The sequence below is a fragment of the Cuculus canorus genome, chromosome 12 (genome assembly GCF_017976375.1).
Source record: "Cuculus canorus isolate bCucCan1 chromosome 12, bCucCan1.pri, whole genome shotgun sequence".
NCBI classification, from domain to species: domain Eukaryota; kingdom Metazoa; phylum Chordata; class Aves; order Cuculiformes; family Cuculidae; genus Cuculus; species Cuculus canorus.
In genome coordinates, this window is record NC_071412.1 from 15,223,063 (window position 1) to 15,236,035 (window position 12,973).

General features: G+C 44.3%; 1 protein-coding gene across 2 annotated transcripts in view; it reads left to right on the plus strand.

Moving 5' to 3' along the window:
* Positions 1 to 12,973, plus strand: part of PIAS1 (protein inhibitor of activated STAT 1) — a 68,450-nt gene that overhangs the window by 23,721 nt on the left and 31,756 nt on the right. For both annotated transcript variants that reach the window (XM_054077846.1, XM_054077847.1), the window contains exon 2: positions 4,259 to 4,703. In XM_054077846.1, the coding sequence (XP_053933821.1) occupies positions 4,259 to 4,703 (445 nt within the window). The remainder of the gene's footprint in view (positions 1 to 4,258; positions 4,704 to 12,973) is intronic.

A 12,973-nucleotide genomic window follows, 5' to 3' on the forward strand; every position in this document is an offset into this window, starting at 1 on the left:
AGATTAGAGTTACCTTCTAAACTCTGTGAAGGTCTTTACGGTGAGTCAAAATAGAACTGCTCTCTGTTAAACTGAGATAAGTCAAGTTTCTGTAAAGCTTGTTGTTACTCTCTTGTGCTTTGAACAATTTTTCTACTGTCCCCACCCTCCCTTGAGTTTTAGATGGTGCCTAGAACAGGTACCAAACTGAACAACGCCATCAGAACACCTGGTTTATTGATATAGGATTTGTACTGAAAACTGGCTTGCAGGCAGTTTGCTGTGTTCCTCACCTCAGAGTTTGGCAAAGCAGCAAGTAGCTCAACCTTTTTGTAGGTAAATGGCATCAACTTCTTGTGCACTAGTGTGGTGTTTGGAGGAACATGGATCTACCTGTACATGAACACATAACTAAACACCTCTTTAGTTGTAATTGCAGTTTGCAAGCTATCCTTCAGTCTGTCCTGGGTAGCTGATGTAGATATTTGTTAGAGGTTTTGTTTTTTGTTACTTTCTTTTGTGTCAGGAAAACAAAACCCAAATATTTTGCCAATTCTGATATTTACCCAGGGGCGGGGGCAGGTACTCGCCTTGTTTGTATTTGCTCTTGTGGGAAACAGACTCTTTGTGGTGGGTTTTGTAGCTTGCTGCAGATGAAGCTGTACTGCTGTGACTGAGCTTTTCACTCCTCTACTTCAGGCAACAGGGAAAGAAAAAAGCAAGATTTCCTGAAGCAAAACCCTCTGTGTCTTTGCCCTTCAGCTTTGCTGGTGTAACTAAGCCAGCGAGGGGGTTGAATTCTGATTAGGTGAAATGTGACAGGAAAAAAAAACCCACACAAATTGCAGCTTTTTGGTGTATTTAGTTTGTGCGTTTGACAGCACTTGGTTTGTTCCCCTGCTGTAATCACCCAGCCTATTCTAAGCTCAGGGTACCAGGGCAGCTTGGGCCACTGTATTGTAGCCTGGGCCTGTAGATAGGGCTTGTATGGGCAGTGGTGCTTCTGCAGGCAGAGCTGGGCTGTCAGCTCGAATACAACACAAATGGGGGGAGAAGGGGAGAGAAGTTTTCACATTCAGATTGCAGCGCTGTGAGAGACTTTTGCCAGCCCGTCTGTCTGTCGGGCTCTGCTTCTCCGTGTCACTGATTGACACAATCCACTGGCAAAACCCTATGGATATGTGTGTCTGGCTGTTTTAAGGCATTGCCTCTTCTTATTTGTGGAAGAAAGGTTTATCACAGAACTATGGGACTAATAAAACTGCAAAGCTTTATTGCTATCTTTTCCATCACTGTGTTTTTAATCAAGGTATCTGTTAGTGCCCTTAACGTTGCAAATAGAATTGTTCTCATCCTCCTTTGTAAGGAATTCACCAGGGTGGGGAAGATCAGTGGAATTTTATTTGTTTTGGTTGGTGAGTCTGGCTGCATAATGGGCCCTGCTCTCTGGTAGTGTATTTCCAGCTTGCCTATACCTTAAATCATGGAAAACATTCAACGTGTAGCAGGAGCTGCTCTGTTTGCACAATTATATCTTCAGTTTCTGCATGTTTTGCGAGCTGGGCTGTTGAGTTTATTACAAAACAAGAGCAGAGTGGAGGTCTGAGAGGTTTGGGCTGTTCAGAATTGTAGAGACACAGAATAGTTTGGGTTTGTTTGCAGTTGTATGACTGAGTTTTTTTGAGGAAAAGCTATCCAGTTTGGCCTTGAAGGACTGTGGGAAAGTTGCCTTATTATTGTGACTTTTCATTTGCTTTTTAAGAGGAACTAATTTAAACAGGAGAATTTTAGTTGTTAGTTGCATAGAATCATAGGATGGTTTGGGTTGGAAGGGACCTCAAAGCCCACCTAGTTCCACCCCCTGCCATGGGCAGGGACACCTGCCACTGGATCAGGTTGCTCAAAGCCCTATCCAACCTGGCCTTGAACCCCTCCACGGATGGGGCAGCCACCACTTCCCTGGGCAACTTCGGCCAAAGCCTTCCCACCCTCATTGCGAAGAATTTCTTCCTGATCTAAATATTCCCTCTTCCAGTTTAAAACCATCCCCCCTTGTCCCATCACTCCATGCCCTTGTGAAAAGGCCCTCCCCAGCTTTCCTGGAGCCCCTTTCAGCACTGGAAGCTGCTCTAAGGTCTTCCCGGAGCCTTCTCAGGCTAAACAACCCCAACTCTCTCAGTCTGTCTTCGTATGGGAGGTACTCCAGCCCTCGGATCGTCTCCGTGATCTCCTCTGCAACCATAACAGTTCAGAAGCGACACTCAATGGTGGTGGAGCAGCTTCCACTGTAGCTGCTCTTTCTGTTGCAGAATTGTTTGTAAAGCATTATAAATAAATAGTGTTTTTCTGTGTTTCAAATCTATTTGTTTCACTTTCTTTTCAGCTGTCAACACTTCAGATTGCAACTGAAATGCCTTATTCTTTTGAGACATCTCTGTTTCTTGCAAAGTACCTTGTCTGTTCTCATTAGTAGCTCCGTGACAGTCTCATAGTTGGAAGTGTGAAGTGGGTTCTTGGGGTATTCAGAATAAAAAAATGGTAGAGAACTCCTGTTATATCTGAAGTGTTTGTGGTCGTCTGCAGCAATGTTTGTCTGAGATCTGCAGCAAGGTTATTCAGTGATGTGGTTCAACAGAGCAGAAATCTTTTGGCAAACTCTGTTAAATCTCTGGGTGCATACCTCATTAAATATATGAATCATCTGGTTTATGGCTTTTAAATAACGCAGCCTATTTTGGTCCGGGGAAATACCTCTTCTGGACACCTGCACACTGAAGATCTCCTGCAGGTGCTGGAGGTTTGAGGAGTTGATAAGAGTTTCAGGCTGATATTGCTAAAGCAGGGGTAGCATACTTTCTAAGATTAGCACTTCAGATTTAAGAATTAATGTGAAAATAACTTGAGTATTGAATTGAGCTGGCAATGTGCGCTTGCAGCCCGCAAAGCAGACTGTATGCTGTGCCACATTAAAAGAAGCATGGCCAACATGTTGAGTGAAGGGCTCTTCCACCTCTACTCCGCTCTGGTGAGACCCCACGTGAAGCTCTGCATTCAGTTCTGGAATCCCCAACATAAGAAGGATGTGGAACTGTTGAAATGGGTCCAGAGGAGGCCACGAAGATGATCCAAGGGCTGGAGCACCCCTCTGTGAGAACAGGCTGAGAGAGTTGGGGTTGTTCAGTCTGGAGAAGAGAAGGATCCAGGGAGAGCTTAGAGCAGCTTCCAGTATGAAAAGAGGCTCCAGGAAAGCTGTGGAGGGACTTTTTACAAGGGCATGTGACCTGGCCTTGAACACCTCCAGGTATGTGGCAGCCACCGCTGCTCTGGGCAACAAATCATTTCAGCTGGTGTCACAGACCTTGTAATGGTGAACAAGCCACTGTCAAGCACTGAAAGCTTTTAGATAGGAGAAAAATAGGTTTGTTAGGTTGACTTTCTTGCTCCTGTTTGACCAGTGGGGAAGTACTTGCTGCGCTCAGGCAAGTGAAACCAGCAGTGGTTTGCATAGTGTTTTTCTCCATTCCTGAAGAAGTGAAACAGTGTTTACAGGTCTTACTGGTTTGATTCATTAGTCCATATTGGGAGACAGTAAAAGTCTATGTAAATGAAGATGCTAATTAGAGAAAGCAAAGCCTTACTCCCCCATCCAAAATGGAGCATGCAGCTCTGATGTGAGCAGTGATGAAACTTGAGTCGGAAGAAGTTTCCTTTAACTTGGTAGTGATCACATGAGGTTTAACACAACTCGCACTGTAACTTCTCCCTCTCTTAACATCGCTCACTTCTCTCCTCTCCTTTGAACCTGTGTGGGTTAGTTACGCTGCATGGCAAAAAGGAAGGGAGGGACTTGCAGTTGAAGGAGGGTTTCAGAGCTAAGGACTGGCAAGGCTTTGGAGTGCGAGTACTGGAGATGTGGATATTGTCAGTGTGCGAATTCTTACTCATCTAGCTGCATGCAAAAGGTTGTTAACATTAGAGATGTTAGAACTGTGATGAAAAAATAGTTACGTTTACAAGCTTTATTTTGTACTGGCAACTTCTCTCAGCTCCCCCTGCCCCTCGATTGCTGTCCTGAATTGTGCATGGCAAATGGAAATCCCTTTAAAAACTCCTCATTATAGTCTTTGTGTGCAGATCTGGTAACGTTACAGTTCAGTGGGGGCAGAGCAGTGGTGGTGTGCCTTTAAAAACTGTATGCTGAATGGGGTTAAGCCACATTAATGTTAGCATTTAAGATGCTGTAACTTGAATACTAATTGTTTGTTTTGTTTCTTTTAAGCAAATGGTTATGAGCCTTAGAGTTTCTGAACTGCAAGTACTTCTGGGTTACGCGGGGAGGAACAAGCACGGACGAAAACACGAACTTCTCACAAAAGCACTGCATTTGTTAAAGGCTGGCTGCAGCCCTGCTGTACAAATGAAAATCAAAGAACTCTATAGGCGAAGGTTCCCTCAGAAAATCATGACACCGGCAGACTTATCTATCCCCAGTGTACACTCAAGCTCCATGCCAACGGCTTTGTCTCCGTCAACCATTCCACAGCTCGGTTATGATGGGCACCCTGCCACGTCACCGTTGCTTCCCGTTTCACTTCTGGGACCTAAACATGAACTGGAACTCCCCCATCTCACATCTGCGCTCCACCCTGTCCACCCCGACATCAAACTCCAAAAATTACCTTTTTATGACTTGTTGGATGAGCTGATCAAACCTACCAGCCTAGGTAAGGTTGCAAATGTTGCCATAATACTTTTATTAAATGGTAATGGATGAATTGTGCTGCTAATGCAGTAACTGGTTAAATATTGCATCATACCAGTGTTTAGAGAATTGCTATTTTTGGTAACTTTTGGAACAGATTGTTCTACATGGAGAGACATCTTACGTAATGCTCATTAGTTGCTTTAGCTGAGCCACTAAATATTGTTCAAAGATCTGTTATGTTCGAGGGGAGAGTTTGACAAGAAACAAACTAAACCTTAGAAAAGGGAAAAAAACCTGTCTACCTTCAGTAGTTCTTATAAACCACAGAGTTTAATTATTTTTAAAAAATGAGGCAAAAATACCTTCAGATCCATTAAGCCCACAAAATCTTCTCATCTGGGCTGGGAAAGAATGCCAGGTTAGATATTTGCTGTGATCAACTACAGCATGAACATCTGAGTTCGGTAAGATCTGAGATTCTTTTGCAGTCATGGCTGCTTTTCTATAAGCTGTGTTGTATGAAGGTATAAATCACTGGTGTGGCTGCTGAGAATAATCTGATGCTTGCAGAGCGTTATGTAACATTGTGTGATTTTTCTGGCTCTGACTCCACGTAGCACTTAACAGTGTGGTTAACTTTTAATACTCTTAAATACTGCTTGAATACAATAGTCCTGAGAAGGCTCCGAGAAGAGAAGACTCTAGGGAGACCTTTGTGCAGCTTCCAGTACCTGTAGAGGGCTATACGAAAGCTGGGGAGGGACTTTTTACAAGGGCATGGAGAGATGGGACAAGGGAGAATGGCATTAAATTGGAAGGGGAAAGATTTAGAATATACATTAGGAAGAAATATTTCATGCTGAGGGTGGGGAGGCCCTGGCCCAGGTTTCCCAGAGAAGTGGTGGCTGCCCCATCCGTGGAGGTGTTCAGGGCCAGGTTGGATGAGGCTTTGAGCACCCTGATCCAGTGGGAGGTGACCATGGCAGCAGTGTGGAACTGTATGGGCTAACACAAACCATTCTATGGTTCTGATTTCTGGAGGGGCTGCTTGTGTGTGAGAATAGCTGGGAGGAAGAGAAGGAGGAGATTTGTGAGAGTAGATATGGGGAGATGGTGGGTGAGAGGAAAAAAACTGTCCTTTGAGAAGAGATTCCCTTGTAAACAAAACTGATCAGGTACATTACATGAACAGTCTGAACAGCTACAGGGATGTAGGAGGCTGGTACGGGAGGGGAGATGCTGGTCTGCAGATCCCTTAAGTATATTGCACAGTTGTTTTCTAATTTAACTGTTGTGTCTAAGGCATTAAGGGAAAACCAGATAGCTTTGATAATCATAGAGTCATATAATCTGATCATCTTTGTGGCCTCCTCTGGACTCGCTCCAACACTTTCATCTCTTTCTTATGTTGGGGATTCCAGAACTGGACACAGGGCTGCAGGTGGGGCCTCACGAGAGCAGGGTAGAGGGGGAGAATCACCTTGTCTTCTGGCTCAAGTGTTCTTTTAAGAGCTATACTGTTTCTATTTAGCTTTAACCTAAACCCTAACTGATTAATAAGCATTCCAGGCGAAGCAGGTGGTCCAGGATAATTAGGTACTCGGTATATGTCTCATCACTTTTACGTTATAAGCACTTAAACCTAATGCTGTAATTTCAATCAGACATTCCCATGCAGAAATTATGGCCCATATTTATTCCTAGATGTGTTAAGACCACTTTGCTGTCAGCCCCTGTCCGACAAACCAGCCGCAAGTGAAGAGATCATAGTTCACACTCTGTCATGTCTCATTGCTTCAGGAGTTTTCAGGATATTTTTTCCCCTTTGTGGACTCTTGAGTGTCAGGGTAAGAAAATGGAATTGGATGAAATTCCAACCAGATAGTGTTTTGAGCCATCTCTGTCACTCCAGTTGACTTAAGGATGTGTTTGGGGTTTTTGCTTTGTTTGTGCGTTCAGTGATTTCTTTCTGTTTGTCTGAAGCAATATTGTTAAAAAGCTTTTTTGCTTGTGCCTTTTGAGGAAGAAAGAGCTCCAGTGTCCGTGCATGGGAGAAATGGCTGCCTGTTTCCTTTTCTAGTGGAAAGTAATGTTGCTACAGATCGTAAAATTGCTAACTATAAATGTCACAAAGGTATTTTAGAGCAGTAAATATATATGTTAACAAAAAACATATTGAATTAATAACCAGTGATCTGCAGCTTTATATACTTTCAAAACAACTTGGAGCAACCGTGCTTACAGCTTAGGAGTTTAAAATGAAACACAGAGCAGACTTATATTATTATTTTGCATTTATGCTGTTACTGATACTCTAATTAAAACCAGTCCTAAATGATTTGTTCAATATTTGCCTGAGATAGTTTAGGCATCCTTCTCACTGCTGCAAACAATGTCGGTTTCCTCAAATGTCAGATTTTGAGGTTCCCTGGCTTTGTTTTCAAATGGCAGATGCATATTACAAACACTCAGAACTTCTCCTTGGCATTTGGCCAGTGTTTGAGCATCTCCTGCTTGGTTTTCCTATCAGGTTCCTCATAGGCTAGGGATAAGAAGCTCCTGAATTTACTATTTCCCTCCACCACAAGAAGAAACTGATGGCCTGATGGGGAGTTTTGAACAATTATCTCCCTGCTTAAAATGTAACCCGCCAGAACAAAAACACCCTATATTTGTGAGAGAGAATGAATGTGATGTCCACTGATTTGAGGAGCGTCACATTCTTCTGAAATGGTAGTCATTATGTAAAAATTGGGCAGATTGCATCTTTGGATGGACATAGATCTGTTCAGGTGACTCCAGAGGTGGCCAAGAAGATGATCCAAGGGCTGGAGCAGCTCCCATATTGAGAACAAGCTGAGAGAGTTGGGGTTGTTCAGCCTGGAGAAGAGAAGGCTGCGGGGAGACCTTAGAGCAGCTTCCAGTACTGAAAGGGGCTCTTGATGAGGGAATTCAGCGATAGGATGAGGGGAACCATTTTCAGCTGAAAGAGGGGAGATTGAGATGAGATCTTAGGAAGAAATGTTTTCCTGTGAGGGTGGGGATACCCTGGCCCAGGTTTCCCAGAGCAGTGGTGGCTGCCCAATCCCTGGAGGTATTCAAGGCCAGGTTGGATGGGGCTTGGAGCAGCCTGGTCCAATGGGAGGTGTCTCTGCCTATGGCAGGGGGTTGGAACTGGATGGACTTTGATGTCCCTTTGAACCCAAACCATTCTAATTCTGTGATTCTTCTCGGTCTTTCCCAAATCAAGGTGAAATTACTTGGAAGCTTTGCTCTCATGGTCTTCTGTCCCACCAAGAAGAGATTATTAATTTGAAAAAGAATAATTTGACAGCACCTTGGGGAAGGGAGTTGCACAGGAGAGGGCACTTGAACGTGCATTCTGTACCCAAATATTTCACGTAGGTGGGTAGTACACGAGCTGATGTGAATAACAGATAAGGAAATTAAATTTGCCAACTATTATTTTCAGTGTCAAGAACAAAAGGAGGAAATGGATGTCACCTTCTTACACTCGCTTCCTCAAAATGTAGCTCAGAACTGTGACTAAAATTGATGTGCTGACTGCTTTTTGGGCTGTGTTCATGGCATAGGGGGAATGTAGTGCTTTATCCATCCCTGCCCTTCTCACCAGCAGCTACTGAGGGTCTGTACTTGAGCACAGCTGTCTGGAGTGTGTGTGACAAGCCAAGGTTGCAAGCAGCGAGTGGGATCATTGCAGAAGAGCAGACTTGCCTAGCTAGTTGAACTTGTAAACTCAGGCTGTGCCACCTCAGCCTGCTCTGTTTGAAGTACTGAAGGTAGCAGCTAGGCCTTCTGACGATGGGATGACTCCTGCTGTTCCTCTGCTCTGATAGTGGAGTCTCTCGCCGCCTTCCCAGTGTTTCAAGTCTGTGGCTCCTGCACAGCTCTTCTGGTACTGACAATTGTGGTTACGCTGGCGGTGCTGTCAGGGGATGACAGTGTTCGCTTTACTCCCAAGAAAGCTGGCGTTGAGCTTGTTTATCAGAGACATCTGCCCATGTTCAGTGGAACTGTCAAATTTGATCCATGTTTTGTTAGTCAGCCTCATTCCAAAATTGAAAAAGCATCTATAGTGGATGTTTTTGTGTATAAGCCAGCTAGGAAAGCTGCGTGTTGTGGGAATGTGTGTTGGTGGGTGGATTGGTACACCGAGCTCTTACAGTGCTGGTGGGAAGTCTGCGCACTATGCCCCATGGCTGGCAACAATTTGGTGCAATTGTGTGACTGGGTTTTTTTTTGGAGGAAAAGCTGTCCAGTTTGGTATTGAAGGAATGTATGAAAGTTGCCTTATTATTGTGACTTCTCCCTTGTTTTTGAATAGGAACTTATTTAAACAGGAGAATTTTGGTTGTTAGTAGCATAAAATCATAGAATGGTTTGGGTTGGAAGGGACCTTAAAGTCCATCCAGTTCCAATCCCCTGCCATGGGCAGGTACACCTTCCAGTGGACCAGGCTGCTCAGAGCCTCATCCAACCTGGCCTTGAGCACCTCCAGGATTGGGGCAGCCATCACTTCTCTGGGCAACCTGGGCCAGGGCCTCACCGCCCTCATCACGAAGAATTTCTTCCTAATGTCTAATCTGAATCTTCCCTCTTCCAATTTAAAGCCATTCTGCCTTGTCCGATCACTCCATGCCCTTGTAAAAAGTCCCTCCCCAGCTTTCCTACAGCCCTTTTTCATACTAGAAGCTGCTCTAAGGTCTTCCTGGATCCTTCTCTTCTCCAGACTGAACAACCCCACTCTGCCAGCCTGTCCTCATAGCAGAGGTGCTCCAGCCCTTGAGTCATCTTTGTGGCCTCCTCTGTACCCGTTCCGAGAGTTCCATATCCTTCTTATGTTGGGGATTCCAGAACTGGACACAGGACTCCAGTTTCTCAAGTGAAGCTACAGCTTTCATCTCTTTTTCCCCTGTTTCATCCCTCAGGCTGAAATTTCAGCCCACAGACAGTGTGAATTGAGTGATTTCAAGCACAGGGCCAGTTTTCTAGAAGTAACTTCTAGCACAAAGATAAGATCTCTTCTGTGTGGTGAAATGTGTTTGCTATGAGATAAGTAACCAACGTTTTCCCATTTTGCCAGATAATTATGGAAGGGGCATTAAATAGGGAAAGAGCATCTTACAAATCTCTCTTGCTACAGCATCCATCATTGCCAGTCGCTTTAGCTGTGAAGTTGTTCCCAGGAACATTTTAACTAGGTTATGGGTCTTTAGTTATTTGTAAGGTGAAATTAATCTTTTCCTTTCCATGTAAAGTATTACACAGGCTGTGGACTACACTTCTTTTTTTAAAAGCTGTCTGAATGGCACATGTCTGATCACCCTGCAATTTACTTTCTGCACTTCAGTTTTAAGCGATGTGGAACCCAACACTGAAACTCGGCTCTGAGCCATGGAAATTGGGATTTTTACCTACAGGTTTTGCCCTCCTGGAAGTAGGAGACAAACATCCAGCTTTTTGGGGAGTCAGGGTCTATCTGCCCCTCTACTCTCGTGAGACCTCACCTAGAGCCCTGCGTCCAGTTCTGGAGTCCTCTGCACAGGGTGGACATGGATCTGTTGGAGTGAGTCCAGAGGGGGCCACAGAGATGATCCCAAGGGCTGGAGCACCTCCCATATGAGGACAGGCTGAGAGAGTTGGGGTTGTTCAACCTGGAGAAGAGAAGTCTCTGGGGCCGCCTTAGTGCAGCCTTACAGTATGGAAAGGGCCTCCAGGAAAGCTGGGGAGGGGCTCTTGATCTGGGAGTGCCACCATGAGGGGGAACAGTTTTCAGCTGAAAGAGGGGAGATTGAAATGAGATCTTAGGAAGAAATGTTTTCCTGTGAGGGTGGTGACATCCTTGCCCAGGTTGCCCAGAGCAGTGGTGGCTGCCCCATCCCTGGAGGTGTTCAAGGCCAGGTTGGATGGGGCTTTGAGCAACATGATCCAGTGGGAGGTGTCATGGAAGGGTGTTGTAACTGGATGGGCTTTAAGGTCTCTTCCAAACCATTCCATGATTCTCTGATCACTTAGAGAAAGCATATGCAGCCATCCAGACTCCCAGTGCTGGCTGCTTTGAACGAAATACTGACGCTTCTGAGGCTTAAGTCTTGGTTTAATTTCTTAAGGTATGGAGTCCAGTAGCAGGGTTTCTCCAGTGAGCAGAATTTCACCCTTAGTGCTTGCTTTCAAGAATTCTGTGCTTGACCAGCATTGGTGCTTCTGACTTGCATCCACCTTGAAAGATTCTTTTTGACTGTGATGGATAATGTTACTTGGACGTGCTGTATTCTTGAAAACAAATCTTGCAGCTGATCTGACCAAAATCTTTAGGTAGGACTGTAGTTCAGGATGCAGCTATTAAACAATTACACAATTCAGTGCACTTAGAAATCTAGGCTGGAAACTAGAAAAGTTTTGTTTGGCAAGCACTTCTCCCTTTCATTTATCAGCAAGCTGATCTGTTGCTCTGTGCAGTTGGTATCATGGTTTATATGAAAGTCACGCTTTTACTGTCTTGTGTGTTTGTTATTTTTTTTTAATGTACTTTGTGGGAGGAAGTTCCACAAAACCCTATATTCTCGACTTGGCTTGAGCTTTTTGACTTCCGGCTCTGCAGCTTTTAGTTATGCAAGAATAAGCTGAAATATTAGCGCTCTCTTGTCCGTGTGCTGTAGCAGAACTAGTATTATAGTGCTCCTAAGTTTCTTTTCTTGCCTTCAACTTGTATTTGCATATGGTGTGCCTCAAGTTGATGGATGGAGAATCTTTCCGTAGTCTTGAGTCCATTTCTTTCATGTAAGAGAGAGCTTTAACCAACTGGATACCTCTTGTGTGGAAAGAAAAGGAATGTAATTCACTCCTGCTCACTTTAACTGATTGCTCAATCTCCACAGGCATGGAACTGAGATCACTCACATTCCACGACCTTAGGGGATGTGGATATTTTCAGACACCACTGCTCTGATGTGAGTGGATCTAGAAGGCCACTTTGCTTTCCAAGATCAAATCAGTATATCTTTTTGATAATTGATAATTTGATAAGGAGTTGAACTCAATGGTCCTTGTGAGTCCCTTCCAACTCAGGATATTCTGTGATTCTAATTAAACCTTTTAGGAGAAGGAATTATGGCAAACCACGTGGTTGACCCAAAGCATGTGGGTAATCCATTAACAATCAGTGAACCAATCTCAGTTTGGAGTGGATCCTTTTAAGTCTTTGGAGAGCTTAAGTCTGGCAGTGGTGCTCACATATCATGAGAGAGAAAGCTGTGCTGTTGCAATATGTTTTTTTTTTTAAGGTTTCCTCTTGCAACCAAGATGCTGATATCACTTAGAAGTTGTAGGAGGTGCTGCTGGGACTTGGACGTCTTCAGTAACTTAGAATCCTTTAGAAGTGCTTTAATCTCCCTGTGGGGTGGCTTTTAGAAGAAGATGATATGCGTTAAGCTAATCCTGGTAGAGACAGCTTGCTAGGGACTCTGCTACCTAATTGTGAACTTCAAACTTCATTTTTTGCCTCTCCTCTTAGGCTTATAAAAGTGACTGTTTTCTTGGTGAGAGTAAAACCACACCAGAAGCAGGGTGCCCTGTGTAGGGAGTGCTGCTCAGTTGAAATGTTGAGCTGCTGTTGGGGCTCTTAGGAATAGGTGCTGAAATTTTCAAGCGTAAATGGCAGCAGTTGAGCTCTGAGGTGCATTTTTAGGTGTCTGAATAAATCAAGTGGCTTGAGTAGGGGTGATCTGAAGGTGTTCCTTCCGTCTGGCAAAATGATGGGAGATACGTGCCGTGGAGACCTGTGGGCACAGAAAGGGCAGTGGGAGAGGAGAGCTGGGGTAAGTGGGGCTTGCTCTGCAGGGCTGGGAGGGCAGTTCTGGCACTGGGGGGTCAGTGTAAAATCCTCCTTCAATTCTTGCTGTAGGTCTTTAGAAATCCCCATTGCTCAGAAGTGCTCTGAGACAGGACTGATATAAACAAATAATTAAACATAAATATCTGTCCAGTTCCACAGAGTTTCCAGCTGATTTGTTCTGTTTATACAACATAGCAGAGAGTTATAAAATACATAATATTTATGAATTAATTGTAGCCCTTGGAGTGTTTCCAGGCTATTTTCATATATATATTTAGGCGCTGTTTCAATTCAGCATCTTCACATCTCTTCACTCCCTGCCTTTCCCACCCCTAGGGTAGCTCGGAATATTAACTGTTCAAAGCTTACATCGAATAGAATCTAAAAAATATCTTAAGTGATAAATGCAGTGGACTGACCAGAAGTAGGGTTCA